The sequence below is a fragment of the Montipora foliosa genome, chromosome 11 (assembly GCF_036669935.1).
Source record: "Montipora foliosa isolate CH-2021 chromosome 11, ASM3666993v2, whole genome shotgun sequence".
NCBI classification, from domain to species: Eukaryota; Metazoa; Cnidaria; class Anthozoa; order Scleractinia; family Acroporidae; genus Montipora; species Montipora foliosa.
The window spans coordinates 1,871,794-1,889,293 of NC_090879.1; the positions used below are offsets into that span (position 1 = coordinate 1,871,794).

Genomic DNA, 17,500 nt, shown 5'->3' on the forward strand with positions numbered 1-17,500 from the left:
ACACGATCCCGGGAATGTTCGACTAATAACGAACCCTTTCACTTAACCACTAGACTACAAACGTCGCTAACTGCCAGAACATTATTAGTTTTTAATATGCCGCTGCCGCTGTAAACATGTATTATGACCCAAGAAAATGTCGGTTACCAAACCTCAAGAGAAAGCTAACTATTGTAAAATCTAGCCTGTTCCAGGCTCTCGAATGGTAGGGAAAGAGAAAAAAATGCTTTCGAAAAATGAGTGGGGACTTGGGTTGAGGCGAGGTAGGGAAGCCCCACTCGCTTTTCCCACGCAGTGGAACAGGCTATGTAAAAATCAAGCACTAGGTTAACCACTATACTTAGCAATGGTAAATAATCGGTACAATTGTGATCCAGTTGAGCTTTAGTAGTTTAAGTCAGGAACCCATGACCCGGAGCCCACAACTCTACTGTGTTCGTGTAACGGCGTTTTCACAGACCGATTTATTTTTAGATTGAATTTCCCGCGAATGAGACTCCCACAGGAGCCCGATGACCAATTACAAGAAATTAAGCTGACGTCATAGGGTCACCGAACCGGAACTGCCTTTGTTTTTACCGGAAAAGATAGTCTAAAAATAGATCGGTCTGTAAAAATGCCGTTACATAGGCCCAGTATGGGAGCTGTAGGCTCCGGATCATGGGTTCCTGTTTAAGTGGATAAAAACAGTTCCTTCAAAGCGAGTGCTCTGGGTTCAAATCCTGTCCGGGAATGCAACTTTTTTCTGCTGGAATCCCCAAGTGCACCTGCGATGATATTGAAATGAAAATCTAGACACTCGACATTAACATGCTTCAGTTTTGTAGAGTGTATACATTAAGGAGCTTAAGCACGCGCGTTTTTGAGACGCGGACGGCAACCGGAAGTGAGCTGCTTTCCCTTTTATCTTGTTTTGACACTACTACATTTACATTCCTATCTTTTCTCCATTAGAGATGATTAGTATAAAAATCTAGGAGACACCACTGTCCTGGCACGAGAAATGTCCTCTTCCGGTTGCCGTCCGCGTCTTAGGCTCCCTATTTAGGCGGGAGATTGCGGGAGATTGGGTTGACTTTGAATATGGCCGCGCGAAACCTGGACCGAAGTCAGAAGAAAACGCGATAGGGGGTTCGATAGGGGAGGGGCCGAGGAGAAGGAGTGAGCTCGCTCCTTCTCCTCGCCCCCTCCCACTTCGCTTGGTTTTCGTGTGGCCATTTACATTCAAACGATCACTCAGTCAACCCGGGTGGAAAGAAGCTTCCTCTCCAAACCGCCTGCTACGCAGGCTAGGGGTGATAAATTCCTTTCTTGGGAGTTTTGAAGCAAGCAACTGTGGACAATCTTCCTGTCGGTGTACGTTGGATTAGTGGCTTGATCTGATCGGCGTAATTACAAGTTGAGAAACTAAATCTTTTGAGCAAGAGCCGATACAACGTAGATTTGATTTTAGTAGTGTACTTATTAAGTCAATAACCCCTTTAACACCCAAACCGGCCTAAACCGGCCAGACTTAGTATTTTACTCTGTCTAACGACAGACGATTTTACTCGTCAATGGGGAACCTCCGGTACACCACTAAAACGTTGTATCGGCTTTTGCTCAAACTATTTACTTTCTTGGGAGCATTTTGTCGTGGTCGATTGATTTCCCACCAATTTTCATAACGTTTTGTTGTCATAGCAACTACTCAAAAAGTCAAAGATGGCGCCGCTCGTAAACTGTTCAAAGACGAAAGATTGCTTGTAAAGCAATCTGAGCTGAATTTGTGGAATAACCATCTCCATTAAGGTCTACAAACACAAAAAGGTATCAGAGCTCACTTTTATATCGTCAGTATGGATGACACTCGTATAGAATGGATGAGAAACAAGATCTATCTAGGACTGGGGATCAGCGATCCAGAGGTTTTCGATGACTTGCTTGCACGAGAAGACGGGAAATACGAAAACGAAATACTAAAGTTTCTGAATGAAACTCCAAAGGAAGGATGCACTATGATATTTTACTCCATGCTAAGGGAGGAGGAAGAAGAAATCGAAGTGGAAGCAGGTATCTAGTTAAAATCTACGTTAGACTTAGTAATTGGTTACTATCTAAAATTCATTAAGAAGTTCTGACTCTGTTGTCATGTTGACATTAGACAAAGCCTCAGCTATGGAATTGCACAGTCGACTGTGCGACCGCGGTTTGTCATTGTGGAAATGCTTCAACGTAACTTCGAGTCAATTGTACTTTAATGAACCAGCTTAGAATATTGGCGGAACGTCACTTCATGACCTGGTTTAAACACAGTAGACCAAATTCAAATGCATGCCAGTCAGGCGTCGTTACTGATGAAGTAAAAGCATGCAAAATTAGGAGAGAAATTATTGTGTTTCCTGCAGTTTGTCTTGAAATTCTTAATACTCTCTGCTGCTAGCAGGGAAGTTAGATTTTACAAGTTATTGTTAATGTGTTTGTTTTTTTATACAGTAGATTATAGGATGAGCAATAAAGATATGTTGTGAGTTATCAAATATGAGATATTTGCTGAAATTAGAGCATTCATCATAAGCCATGAAACTTGATATTCAAAGCATTATTCAGACAGTCATAGCAACTGACTTGAAGCAAAACCATTGTTTTCACTGAGGTTTTGTTAATTCCTTTTTGGTGTATTAAAGAAACAGTGTCATACGTCAAATAACTCTTGACACTGGGAGAACCTGTGGTGTCAACTAATACAGTACTAGTGCTTATTAATGACAGTGATGTAAATAGGTGTCATGGAATTCAGATGTAACCTTGACACACTGCTTGTTGCTACATGTATGCCATTAAGTGGAAGCACAATTCTCTACCTGCGGTCAATGTGCATCATTGTGCATATTATCTCAACATGCATTTTGCCTACTTTTTGACGTTTGGGTGAGAAAGGCATGATTTGATAGTTGCTTTGGGCATTAAAAATCCTGGAGACTTTGGAACTGCTTTCTTAACCCATTCACTCCACAGGCACCCCAGGATGCTCCCAGTTGATAAGTAAAAATAATTGTCTGGCATTTAGACAGAGTAAAATCTGTTCAGAGGGCTCGAAAGAGTTTTCCTTGCTAAATAGTGTTTGTGAAACGATGAAAGATACCAAAGAAGGATATTTCATAGTGTAGGCAAACTATAAATATCTTTGCAACTCTATTGTTGAGTAATACTTTAAGGGTAGTTATGACGGCATATCGGTTACCATGGCAACACGCCAGGTCCACAAAAAGGCCCTCTAAATTTCAATTTTTGAAAATTATCTGGTGACTTACCATTTTTATGTCTTTGTTAGCAAGCTCTTTAACTTCTTAGCGAGTTTGACAAAAAGTTACCCAGTTGAATTTAAGATACATTGAAAAAGGTGTTTCATAGTTGACAGAAAATTGTACTAGATAACTTTCCCCAAAGCCCTTTTTTTATTTGAAGGGCCATCATGAATGGTTCCTGAATGCAAAAAATGAAGATAGGCAATAAGACAATTTTTTTCCGGAGATTTTATTTCCAGTTCACATGATTTTGCGCCATATTTTCACTTCCGTTGTGTTGCGCATGCTACTTTTGATAAAAATTTGATTCAATCAGCTGACACGTGTTTCTTATTTCTTGCGTGTGTACTCATGGCTACACGCAAGCAAGCGGCTAAAACCATTTCCAGCCTCCTTAAGTCTCGCTCCTAGGAGTCCATGGGTAATAATAGTGACAAAAAAATGTGTTTTAGCAGTAATTTGTTGTTTCTTTTAGAGCCAGAGTTGCCAGAATTATCAGCTAGTGGAGATGAAGATGGTGAAAAGACATCAAATAATGGTGCTGAAGCAGCTGCTGAGGGAGATGATCTAGTAATGGAGAGGGTTCCTTCTCCAAACTCTAGAGCTGCGGAGGAAGCATCGTCTATTAGGGAAGGATCTCAGGCCACGGAAGCACCACAAACTAATCCAGAAACTGGTGAGGAGACTGTTTCAGCTCCAGTTGAGGGTGCAGAGAGTGGTGCAGAAGAAGGAGAAGAGCATCAATCTACTCCTCCCCTACCCAGGACAGTAAGTCTCTTCTTTACACTTCATGATTTACATAATTATTATGTATGCACAGTATATCACCTCTTCACGTAATTTGGATGGTGGGAAGAACTGAGGCAACTCACTGAAACAAAATAGAGGATATTACGTGGCTGTTCAGAGATACGAAATTTCTCTTTGAGTGTTGAAAAATATTTCACAAGTGAGTGCAGTGAATGAGTGAAATATTTTTTAACATGAGAAGAGAAATTTCGCATCTCCAAGTGGCCATGTAATATTCTATTTATTATATAAACACCAATGAAATATGATAATAATCATTTCACGATGTGTTGGGAGGAATACAGGCCTGCACAGTCATTGGAACGTTTTAATCCTCTCTAAAGCCCCAGATCTGGGGCTGAGGCTGAGGAGAGTTTATACCATCCTGTAGAGTTTGAATACCATCTCCTCAACGGGCTTGTTTAATTTGTGCACAGAAAGTCAAGAGAATTTTCATCATTAAGGTCTGTTTGAAATTCTTTTTTCGTTGCAGAAAATCATCATTCAGAAGGTGATACGGACAGTAATGTATGTCTGTTATGGGAATCTACCTGATGACTATGCTGATGACAATGCATTTTACTTTGTCCGGAACACAGCTGGTCCTATCCCACTTCCATCCACACTTGAGGAGGCAGAGGAGATGCTCCCTCCTCTATTTGAGTTTGGCTCACATAATGGGCCCTCATTGCAAATGCTTGAGCATTTGTTGATGCTGATGTACATGCCTCTTTTGTCGCATAATGGCCAGAGAAATGAGGGTTTGTCAGATAGCGGAAGTCGCCGCAAGAGCAGTGTCTATACTGGTGACTCAGGACATGAGCAAGGCTCAGAAGAAAGCCACTCAAGAGTCATATTACGAGATGAGTTTTTAATGAACATGCAGAAATTTTCATCCCATATTAGTCGCACCATTCACCAGTTGGAAGGTGATATTCGTCTGGAAATGCCAGATGTTGTTTTAGGAGATAACATAGCAGAGATAGCCAAAGATGCTGAAATGGTTTCCATGTTAGAGGAAACTTTGCACAATTGGGAATTAACGATTTCGTCTGCACTGGAAGCCCAGTCAAAAAAGAGACCACAAGGAAATGGACCTTTGGCAGAGATTGATTTTTGGAGGGAGAGAAATGCCACACTGAGTGCTATCACCGAACAGCTGAAACTGCCAACAGTGAATAAAGTGGTTGCCGTCTTGACCAATGTCCACTCGGACTTTCTTGCCAGCTTTGAGTATCACAGAGCAGAGCTAACAAAATTCTACATCGAGGCGAAGGACAATGTTAGATTTCTATCAACCCTTGAGAGGCATTTTAAGAATCTGGCTCATGGTGCTAGTTTCAACATTGTCCTAGAAACAATTCCTTCAATGATGAATGCTTTGAGAATGGTGTGGATAATATCACGGCATTACAACAGAGATGAAAGAATGGTACCTTTGATGGAAAGGATTGCTTGGGAGCTCAGTGAAAGAGTTGCAAAAATTGTCAACGTACGCACTATTTTTAAGTAAGTATTTCACTAAAGTATGAAGCGCCTTTAAAACCTAAGGATTATCATGTTCTTGTGTAACAAAAGATGTCACACTCATGAGAATTATCTCACACTGACATGTATGTGTGTATGTTCAATAAATAGTATTTTACTACTCTGAGATACGATAAATTGAGCAATTTGTAAACTTTATACAATGTTAAGTTTGCTTGTCAACAGAATTAAAAGAAATTTAATTCCAGTCGAAAAATAACTTACAACATCTCATGGATCAGACAAAAAGAGGTAGCTTCAAAAGATTATTTTACACTTGAAAAATTACATGTTTTTAATCACTTTTGGAACATAAGATATTTTAAAAGTTAAGCTGGTGACACAGTCAGTTCAACATTTGTTGATCAACAATGTGTTGAATAATAAGAGCTTAGTTGGTTTAGCCTCACCCTAGATGGGCGAAATAATGGACCTCATTTTTCATGTTTGAATATTTTGAACCCAGGAATATTGATTTATACAGACTGAAGCATAATTCAAGAATAATAGTACTTTTGGAGCATAATTTCTAGCAGAATGTGGAAAGGCCTATTGAAGGGCTACCGGCCCTTTTTGACATCCCTGATTAATAATATAACAATAACATGCAATTGGAGACTTTAATTTGTGTACCGTAACCATGTAAAATGAAAGATTACGGATTAAAACGGCTTTCAATATTAGTGATAACACAGAAAACAAAAAAAGAATTGGCAGGGATAAATAATTTATTGCGTCACTGACATTTTAGTGGCTATTGTTTGCCTTATATTTGAATTGAAACCCTCGCTTTTTATTCTCCAAGATACTTGCAAAAATAAATTTTAAGGGAAAATTTTATTTTACAGAAACAAGAAAATTAACTATTAGGCAAATAGTGAATCTTAGGCGTTTTATTTTCAGGGAGCCACATTACCTTATGAAACAAAAGACAACAGAAGCCAAAAAGACTCTGGAAACATGGAAAGAATCCTATTTTGATGTGCGAGCCAAGATAGAAGCTTCCGGACGTGATGCTAGATGGGAGTTCGATAGGAAGCGTTTGTTTGAGAGGACAGATCACATGGCTTCTATTTGTGAGGATTTAAAAGAGGTAGCAACAGTCATGGAAGAGTTCTATAACATCTTTGGACCTGAGCTGAAGGCAGTGACAGGGGATCCAAAACGCATTGAAGATGTTTTAAAGAGGGTTGATGGACTTGTAAAGCCCATTGAAAATGTAAGTGGGTGTTTTAAAATTAATGTCTCTCAGATAGTACACATGCCGTGATTGTCCAATTTAGCGAGAGGTATTCTACACTTCAGTCCTTTAATTAAGGGCACCCAACAAGCATTAATTAATCAATTAATCCAAAAGTCTTTGAGAAATTTCTAGGCTCCTTACAATGTATAAAGACTGTCTAAAGAGATGTTTTTATCACCTAGAGTAATTTGATCTATTCGGATATCTTAGCTGAAAATTAAAGTGTCCAAAAGTTCTTCATTTCAGAAATTGGTACCTGAACGTTACCTTTTAAGAACTTACAGCCGAACCATTTGCTCATCCGAAACTGCAGCTACTGTAGGTGACCTTTTCATTGTGCTAAAAATTGCAAAAATATCCCTTCCAAAAACAAAAGGGACTATTTTTCCCTGGTTGCATATCTTTTGGGTGATGTTTCAATAAAGAAATCTGTAGCTGCTTGGCAAGTTGAAAGTAGAACCGAAATTCATACAACAGTTTAACTCCCCCGAACAAATATTTTACCGAAGATTATATTATGGTTGGGTGCTCCCATTTACTTGGCTTGTTTTTGTTGCTTGATTTAAAGATCTAGAGATACTACTTTTTTTTAGCCACACATCTCACATAAATTTAATTCATTATGTGACCATAAAACTGAACTAAAAAACAGGTGGGCCATCTAACTTACAGTATGGTGAGATGTGTAAAATTTAACAAGTGCATCATAAGAAAGTAGGTCGAATATGTGAACTGTTAAAGGGCTTTTTACTGAGGCCAACCCTCCAGGCCATAGATGTATTAGTAATGTCCCCATGGCTGGCAGTCATGACCCACCATGCAAAGCCAGAGGACTTGCCTGTCAGGCAATCCATTACCAATTACAAGGGACTCATGACTAGTGTATTGGGGCTGGGAGGGGTGGCAAATACCTTAACACCACAGGGCTCACTCTGAGAAACAACAGACTGAGTGCAACTCCAGTGGACAATTAGCCATACCTGAGTATAATTAGTCTAGCGACTGAACAGGCTACAGTGTAGTAAATGTTGCCTTAGGAGTACTAATATTAAGCTAGAGTTGATAAGGCTACAAGCCTCCATGAGTCCAATATTATTAGCAGAGTCAGTCATGTAAGGGACCTTTAAATTTCATTGAATAATTTTGTCTTTTCTTAGGTGTACCTAATATTGGAAATGTTAGTACAAATATACTTCTTAGTAAAAATTATTTCAGCTGACCAGAGAGATCTTGCATGTACTGTAAGAGCATTCTTTGTGAATTTTTCCTCATTAAGGTTGGATTTGATGTCTTCAGTTTGCGGCATGCAGCAAGCTGGCGCAATGTAATGGACTGGTTTCATAGGGAGGTAACAGCCATTGAAAATGAAGCCAGACACTTCATTGATGACTCATTCAAGACACTGAGATCAGCTGAAGGAGCCTTTGATATGCTTTTGAACTTCAGACATATCAGATCTCGAGAAGCTATCAACTCACAAATGATGAAGAAGTTTAATGACATCTTGGTCCAATTTGGAAAAGAGGTAAAGCCGTGAGTCATGATGATGATGATGATAATAATTATAATTTATGGTCTAAACTGGAAGTGATCCACTCATTTACTTGCTTATTTATTTAGTTGCCACACAAAAATACAATTCAAGGATTGAAGTAAAAATGAAATCTATGCTCAGGTGCACACTCAGTAAAAGACAACAGACACAAATTATTGGGCTTAAATAAGGGGGCAGGCAATGTACTGGCACTAGGCTTGGATAAATTACCCATCTGCATAGACCACCGGGTGAGGGGCCATGGCACCTAAGGGTGTGTCTCATGCTGGCCTGTATTGCAAGGATCGTGTCCTGGCCTTTGTTATTCAAAAGGTGGCTAATGCTATCCATCACAATAACCCTAACCCTAAACCCTTCCAATTGAGTTATCCTGGACCAGTGGATAGTAATTTATCCAGTAGATTAAGCACTATCCAGCCCTAGAACAACTGGGACCTGGGCCCAGTCCAGCGAAGTAAGAACATGCCTTCTCGGCCCTCCCCCTCCCAATTCCCTGCACCTAATCACACACATGTGTGATTTACATGCTCTGTACAAGTGTTGAGGTCTGAGTGTTGAGTTGAGATTTTGCCTAATTTGTGTCAGGTGGATGCCATGTACACACTGTTCAAAGCCAGTGCTGATAAGCCACCAATCTTCAAGAATCAGCCTCCAGTTGCTGGAGCCATTAGCTGGGAGCGTTCTCTCTTCCTGCGCATTAAGCACACCATCCTTAGATTTCAAGAGATGGAAGACATGCTGAACTCAGAGCAAGGAAGACTGGTAAGAATGAAGTTAGTACTCTCAAGAGCACATGAAGTAGATTTTTTAAGGTAACAATTAAGTCGTTTATTTTAAATGACTGTTCAAACTAGCACACTAAAATCATGGCAAAATACTGTTTTTCTATTCAATGTAGGTCTAAATTAAATTCTACTAAACAAGGATAAAATTGTGAATTCAAAACATTTCCTAACGTTCAATATACATGTAATACAGCCCTCAAATGACTTTAGCTGGCCATTTACATGTACATGTAAGTTAAAATCATTATGACCATAATTTTTTGCATACAAGTGAGTTCTGTGACTGTTTAATTAAATCTCTTTTCTCAGCAGTTTAGTGGATGCTCAGATAACCATGTTCATGCTATAAAAGATTTTTGCCTATACATTGAATGTACATTGTAAAATAATGTAAAATTTTTAAAAACATGTAACATACCCTTTAAAAGGGAATAATGCAAGTACATTTTAATCAGTCAATAAATGGACAATAAAATTTATCTTGATTTATTTTTGTTAATAGTAAAGCATTATAAGTGCAATGTCTCTCCTTTCTTGGTCAAAGTTTTGGTAACTTGGTTCCTAGCCCCTCACTCTTTCTTTAACAGGCCAGTAAAAAGTACCTTGGTGTAGCACGACAAATGAAAGAGTATGAAGACAGAAAATATGAGGCATGGAAAGAACAAGTTGAAGCCAATCTGTTGATTTATCTGAAAAAGAACTTACTTTCAAAACCATCAACTAGCTCTGCTACAACACATAGGAGTGTTGTTGAGGAAGGAACTAACTCTGAAGAAGCATCAGGCAGCTTGTTGGCAGCAGCTTTACAATCACAAGGTGAGATATCCAGATGAATGTCGCAAAGGCATTCATGGTAACCACATCAATGGAACCTGATTGGGGTCAAGTAGCGGCTGTTGCCGTTGAGTCTCCAAAGATCTTCAGGTCAAAAGTAACGTTCAAAGCATTAAAGGTAGCACAGTCAGGGTTTCACCCGTACAACCTATTGGTTTTGGTTACATGCATTATTTAGTTATCATCTTGATGGTTTAAATCTTATCACAGATTTTTTTAACCATCCAACTCTTTGAAAATACCCTATTTTCAAACCACTGGTTGCAATCATCTGGTTGGTTCTTATTTCAGTCTCATACCCCAACTTGCAGTATGTGGCTGATTTTGCTCCAGAGTTAGGGATGATCATCAGTGAGACAAAATACTTGGAGCAGCTTGGATTTCAGGTCCCTGAACTTGCAAGAAATGTTGCACTACAGGTATGCTAATTAATGTATTATTCCATGGGCGTGTGTTGGATATGAGATGGTAAATAGCCAACAAGAAGTGTAGCATTGAGTTGGCTATAACCAGTCTCATATCCAACAAGTGCGAATGGAATAATAATTGTTTTATTAATTTTAACCACGAACAATGTATTTTCGCAAGTAACTGTGAACTTTATTGTAAATTTTCATTAAATTCTGAATGCTTCCACACTTGAAAATTAAGGCCAATCAGTTTTCAGATTGAGTGAACCAATCAGAAAGCTAGAAAAGCAATATCCAAGGTTGAAAATTTAATAAAAGTAGATAACTTTGCTACATGTAACTTTTCACCCCAACCCGCTTAAATTTGATGCAACTTTATATGATTAATTTTTCTAACAAATTACAATTCAGCATTTTCTGTCAGCTAATAATAATATGTGGTCACGGTTGTCAGAAGAAATTTTCATTGTTGATAGCTGTTTATGTAAAGTAAGAATGACAGATGGTGGTTGTCCTTGGCGTCTGAAAAAGACTGTATTGTGTGATTATCTGTGAATCCTGGCTCTGCAAACCCAGTCTGGAAGCGCAGAGTCTAGAACAGGTGGGGCACTGGAATTCCGTTATTGAGATGTCAACAAAGGGTGCTCTGTAGTGACGTTCATAAGCTGGCTTGACTCTTTGACAGTGATTGTCCTCGAAACTGATGGAGGCAGTGTGGGTTAGTGAGCACCAGTGGCTTCTGTCGCAAGCTGCAGTCTCAAGTTGTTTCGGCTGAATGCCGCACCAAAGAAGGTTCCCCTTCACAGTGTCCTTGTAACACTTGGGTGGGTGGCCTTGCTTTCTCTGGCCGGCTGGACAGATAAAAAAATGAGAAAATTTGCAAGATTTGCATACCAACTTTGCTGTAGAGTTTCAGGCCAAGGCATGCAACTAGTATTGTGTGGTAACTTTTATGGTCTTACGATACATAATACAGTTACTGTTAGTATTAGTTTGCTGTGGTTTATGGTAGTGTACTTTGCCATGCAGGAAGAGAAGTTCATTAAATATGTGGATGGTCTGAGGTTGATGTTGGATCGATATCACTCTGTGCTTGGAAGTCTCAATGTAGCAGAGGTAAGCTTTTGACAAAGATAACAGATATGTCCATTCGCGTTATTTTTCTTCTTCTTGTTACTGAAAGGAGATTTGAAATAAGGACGGAATTTAAATGTTGTGAAATGACACTTACAGTAGCTAGCACTGGAATAATTAGCCCACAGAATACCTCCTCCCCAAGGCCATCACCAGCTTGCAGACTCATGTTGGGCAGATTATTAAAGCAGTGGTCTGTCTGGTGCTTCAGGCTTTGACCTTGCACAGTATTCAGGAGCTTTACTGGCTTAGAAAACTTGATTATTTTCCCTTTTAATGGCCTTTTATAGATTTTTAATACTCTGACTATTAAATGTGGGTTTTCCCTTCTCCTCAGAAACCAAGTGAATCTTTAATTTGATACACGTATGTGTTGATTTGATTTAACTTCCGTACAGTGTCCCCAATTAGTGCTTTATTGAGTGCTACATGTAAAGGCACTTGACACTTTAAATATAATTAAGGCTAGTTTAGCTAAATGGTAGAAATGCTGCCGAGGGGAAGGGAGATGTTCAATTATGCTTGAGGGAATTTAATGACGGTTTGTGCGTGGAACTGAAGGGATATTTTAATAGGTCTTGAGCAGGGATGGTATAAAACGTGGACCCCCAAACTGGACCCCCAACTGAACCTCCTTCTGGACCCCACTCGAGAGTTGAGAGAAGAAAGAAAACAACATAATAATTATGTTTTTCACAGTGACGTCATCAAATTGCAATGTCTTTTGAATTAATTAAAGGAGTGGTAAAATGAACTAGAAATAAATCTTTTTTCAAGTTTTCAGTTCAGTCTGTGATGTATTTTGTTTGTACAGCATTTTGAATTTACACGTTGTCACCTTGCGTGACACCATGATTTAAAGCAGTTTAAGCCTTTCAAGTATGTTAAGAGATGTGTTCATACACATGCATTTTATCTCGGGAGTGAAAAGTAAGCGCTTTCATTGCAAATTGAAATCCAGATGTTTTTGTTGTTTACCGGCCACCATATTGGTTGATCACATGGCGTCTCCATGCAAAACTCTATGAGGTTGTGTGAAGTGCCTCGACAAATAACTCAGGAACAGACCTCACAAACTTGAGAATTGGAGAGGTGGTTAAAAGATTTTGTTTCCTACAACATTCCAAGTTCTTGGCCTTTTTCATTGAATGATTTCCAATTTATTTTTTTTGTTGCATGCCAGTGTAAACTATCTATAGTTTGAGGATGTGAGAAGCGAAATTAAAAACAGAGTAGGATCAACAAGATCATACCCTGCATCTTAATTCCTCCATTCGTACATAACCACAGTTCCTTGCTCCTTAGAAAAATGTGTTCTTCTCTCCTTGTTTGTTGGCTTCAGGTTCAGTCACTGCGGCAGCAATAAAGTTTATTATTATCAGGGATTTTACTTGTCACTGAGGACAACCCTCAGGGATGGAAGCATTAACAACATTTTAATGTTATGTTATAGACCCAACTTCTTGAAGACCATATCAAGGAATTAAAACGGGTCCTTAAACCAGGAGCAAAGAGATTAAACTGGAACTCTTTGGGAATTAGTGACTACATATCAAGATGTGGACAGGTGAACATTGTGTTCTTATTGAAGGAACAGTGTTTTTCCAGCCTATTGCTAGTCTCTAAAAATGCATGTGTCCAGAAGCTGATCTGTGTTACGATTACACTGACAGGCAATTGGCAAGTTTGAATCACTTGTGAATCAAATTCAGAAGAATGCCAAAGACATCAACAGCCGACTTGAGATGATTGAGAAGACAGTGTTGTTTAAACACCCACCACCCAAGATGGGAGACACACTACCTGATGCTAAGGTCAGTTTGTGGGTGATAATCATCATTATTATGTAGCAAGCAATTCTCAGGCTAAATGGAGCACTCTGATTGGCTGGTTTTTGGTCAGGATTTTTACAGTATGGAGCATTACAAGGGAAACAATCCGTTTCCCTGTTTCTTCTTTGTCCCGGGAAATTCAAGTTTAGCGGAACACAAAATTTTTCTTAAAAGTGCTATAATCTAATTTTTTCATTGCAACAGTACAATAATATTATAGCAAGTCGAATTTAGTTTTACATTTAAAAGGTTACTGTTCAAAGTTCGCTGATGGAAGACAAAGATTACGAATATTCACCAAGCAGAGAAGTGTCTGATCACTTAAAGAAATGATGCTATAAGGCGGTACATACATGTAATAAACAGTTTACTAACCTCACTTGATTAGCACCATAAGTTGGTAAATATTGGCCCTCAGTCGTTTTTGTCTGGACGTTGCTGTGCTCAGTCCATACTGCCATGACCTTGGGCCAATATTTACCAGTACGGCCCTCTCACTCGGCTAGTTTCCTTTGTGATGCGATTAGTAATAGGTTAATAAACTGGAGACAGTTATGGAACGGGAGCTGAGTTCACATCTAATTGCAGATGGTTACATTTACATGTTTTAGTTTTAATACCTATTGTCTCAACTTCTTATTTTATCTACTTGTAGGAATTCTTTGAATACCTTGAGAAGGCACGAGCTCTTGAGCTTGACAATTTGGCCAGAAAATACCGGGCAATTGGTCCATTGTTGACAAAGATGGAAGGACTTGTTGTTCACACTAACACTGGCAGATCAGCCAAACTGCAGCCATATTATGCATACTGGGAGAATGCTGTTTATGAAGCACTCAACAAGGTAAGGCATTCACATGGTATTAATTTGTTTAGGCATACAGATAGAATTAGTGAATACATATAATGCAGGGTGTCAAGTTCCTATTTTTTCCTATATTTCCCTATTTTTTAGTGTGCAGGGGAACGTTCGGAGAATTTAAAGACTGCTTGAATTATTATCTTCTGAAATTTGTTCCTAGACTTTCTCTGTGTTTTTGTAGCATGCAAATTAAGGAGTCTGGCAACTCACTTTGATCCAACTGCCGTGACCCACAACCTTGGACTGCAGTGTTCAAACCGCATGCTCCATGATACATGTAATACTATGTTTGCTGACTGTGACTTGAGCCCGCTGTGCCCCATGCATTCCTTTACAGTAATTCTGCTGTTGTTAAGTAAGCCCACACAAGATGAAGTATCATGTGAAGGTTCAGTAACCACAGTGCATGTGCAGTACAGTCAGTTTCGATCTTTGGCAGAGGTCTGATCTTTTCCTGTACCAATCAGCCCGGCGAACACTAAAGAAAAGAGGCCGTGCAGGGATGGCGCAGTGGTGAGAGCACTCGCCTCCCACCAATGTGACCCAGGTTCGATTCCTTGACTCGGCGTCATATGTGGGTTGAGTTTGTTGGTTCTCTATAGCTACTCTGCACTGAGAGGTTTTCTCCGGGTACTCCGGTTTCCCCTCTCTTCAAAAACCAAAATTTGACTTGTTGTGTTAATTGTTACAGTGTCCCCAATTTATAGTGCTCCAGCACTAGAACGACTAGACTCTTAATAAATAAAGTTCCTTTCCTTTCCTTTTGCCTCTGCTAGCACCGGCAGTGGCAAGTTGTTTGCACTAAAAGACTGCCTAAATCATTAACATGATAGGAAAAGGGTAAAAATAGGAGTTTCAAGAACTTTTGACTATTAAGATTATAGTTACCCATTGACTGACAGTCAGCTCAACCTTATTTACAGTCTCTCAATAAAATTGTTCTCAGATGGTGACCAAGAACCTGCAACAGTTCAATCAGCATCTTCATGCTCGTCAGCCATTGTTCCAGATAGAAACAGTACTGTCTGCACCTGAGATAGTATTGTCTCCTCCAGCAAATGAGATTTACAAGCTTATTATGCAGTCAGTAAGAGATATGGTGGAGGGGTAAGAATACTTGAATGCAAACCAATTGTTCTTTATTACTGGAGGGCTGGCCCAGCCCAATAGTAATAATTGCATAATTAATTATTTTGGTTAAACTCAGCTAGCTCCCAGACGTTACAGTAAAGGTCTGGTCTTTAAACACTAGAACGTTTTTCATGAGCTTGAAGGGAAAGTGTACAGGAGGACTGTGCATGAGGTTATTAAACTTTTAGATCCTCAACTGGATGAACGTCTGGCCTCTTCAAATATCGTAAAGACAATAAACAACATACCCTGTCTCACCACTTGTCTTTCATTGAAAACTATGTGGGATGTTAAAAAACTCATTTGGTGTAAGAGTAAGGAAACATAGCCTCTGGTGTTCTAGACAGGGGCATCTACTATTTCCTAAGTGATTGTATAATGCATAAGAAGCAGTAAGGTCAAACCCCACCACACAGCATGGTCAATTACATGTAGTCTTGAAAAGTCCAAGGGGTTAGCTAATAAATTAACACAACGATGAAACAATAAAAGAAATACATCACATATTGAGCTGTGGATGTGAAATCAAGTGAAGCTATGATCCTCGCAGTTATGAACACAATTTTAGCAATTGCGTGCAGGAGCCTGAAAAATTTAGGACCTCAACGGGGTGCAATGCTCTAACCAACTGAGCTACATGTTTAAAGCCACTGATGTTAGGAGCTGGTCATTTGTGGGTTTAAATATTCCTTTGATGAGTGAATCAACAATGAAATGATAACTTTGAGGATCATAGCTTCACTTGATGTCATATCTGCAGTTCAATATACAGATTCATTTTGTAGATTGTTTCATCGTTGATTCACTCATTACGGGAACATTTAAACCCAAAATTGACCAGCTCCCAACATCGGTGGCTTCATATTGCTCAGTTGGTTAGAGTGTCACACCGTTGCTCCAACCCTAAACCCTAAAATTGCATTCATAACTGCTAGGATCATAGCTTCACTTTGCACCCTGTTAGCAAAGAGTAGAGGGAAAAGATCTACAGGTGTCTTGGTCTTCTTTACAATAGAATGATGTGCTGTCTGTTTGAATGTAATACACAAAAAGGGTGCATTATTAATACTGTCATAAATGTTATCATATTCTATTGTTTTTTCTGTGACAGGACAAGGCTGTTTGTTCGTTGGATGCATGGCACATGTATTGAGACTCCTCCCCAGCATGCTGAAGGTGAAGATGAACCGGTAGTGTTCAGTTTCTTTACAGATATCTCTTCCAATCCAGTCATCATAGACTTGGTGACTACAGTGTCTAAGAGTGTGCAGAATTCTCTTGGTATGCTTAACAAGTACTTGACACGTTGGCGTAGATACAGGCCTCTGTGGAAACTTGATAAGGTTGGTCCATGTATTGTAAAAACACTAAACTGCTGTGCTCTAAACAAACAGTTTGTGCACAATTAAGTGTGTTTACACTGGTTATTGACTTGAACAAGGTGGTGTTGCTCACTGTTGTGCCTCTCGCATCTCTCTTACTTTAGTAGTTCTCTTAAAACCTGTTACATGCATCATATTTCAAGTTATGCACACATCAGTATGGAAAAATAATAATGGTTAAGTTCTGTCTGCTGCTGCATTCCTGACAATCATTTCACTGCTTGAACTCCTTCATACTGGGTTGGTAATACCAAAAATCTGTCAATTTTCATGCAAAGGAGATTCTTTGGCCTTTTTGCATCACTTGATAAAAGTTGCCACCTCTTGCATATTCACTCAGTAGGCCACACATCAGTCTGTGTTGACTATGAATGATGTGTCCTAGTTGACTGGTTTTGAGGTGACAATAAACACGGCTAGAATGGCCTCAACTCTGGGATACAGGTGTTGATGATTACTAGGTTGATTTGCCATAGTATGCCTTGCATCATGCTCTCTTTTGCTGAGCCAGGCTAGAGTAATACATCTTCTCCTCTCCTGCCTTGATCGATCTATCTGGAGCACACTGCACCATCTGTTGTGCTCAGCCACTGTATGTGTTACATCTACAGCACATGCCAAATTCCCTCGACTTATACACAACTGTACACATCCATGCCAGGCTAGCCACTTTTTTCTGATGTGTATCTTAGGTGGAAGTATTTTCTCTTTATTGTATTTTAGAGTAAC

At 39.3% G+C, this 17,500-nt stretch overlaps 1 protein-coding gene across 1 annotated transcript in view; it reads left to right on the forward strand.

Moving 5' to 3' along the window:
* Positions 1-1,265: 1,265 nt before the first annotated feature.
* LOC137974825 (dynein axonemal heavy chain 10-like) overlaps positions 1,266-17,500 on the forward strand; it is a 68,502-nt gene continuing 52,267 nt past the window's right edge. The window contains exons 1-16 of the mRNA XM_068821817.1: positions 1,266-1,356; positions 1,684-2,052; positions 3,763-4,055; positions 4,570-5,585; positions 6,507-6,822; positions 8,123-8,371; positions 8,987-9,163; positions 9,774-10,002; positions 10,312-10,439; positions 11,460-11,546; positions 13,018-13,131; positions 13,238-13,378; positions 14,052-14,240; positions 15,205-15,365; positions 16,501-16,732; positions 17,495-17,500. The exon at positions 17,495-17,500 is cut by the window's right edge and continues 84 nt beyond it. Of these exons, the coding sequence (XP_068677918.1) occupies positions 1,839-2,052; positions 3,763-4,055; positions 4,570-5,585; positions 6,507-6,822; positions 8,123-8,371; positions 8,987-9,163; positions 9,774-10,002; positions 10,312-10,439; positions 11,460-11,546; positions 13,018-13,131; positions 13,238-13,378; positions 14,052-14,240; positions 15,205-15,365; positions 16,501-16,732; positions 17,495-17,500 (3,552 nt within the window). The 5' untranslated portion in view covers positions 1,266-1,356; positions 1,684-1,838. The remainder of the gene's footprint in view (positions 1,357-1,683; positions 2,053-3,762; positions 4,056-4,569; positions 5,586-6,506; positions 6,823-8,122; positions 8,372-8,986; positions 9,164-9,773; positions 10,003-10,311; positions 10,440-11,459; positions 11,547-13,017; positions 13,132-13,237; positions 13,379-14,051; positions 14,241-15,204; positions 15,366-16,500; positions 16,733-17,494) is intronic.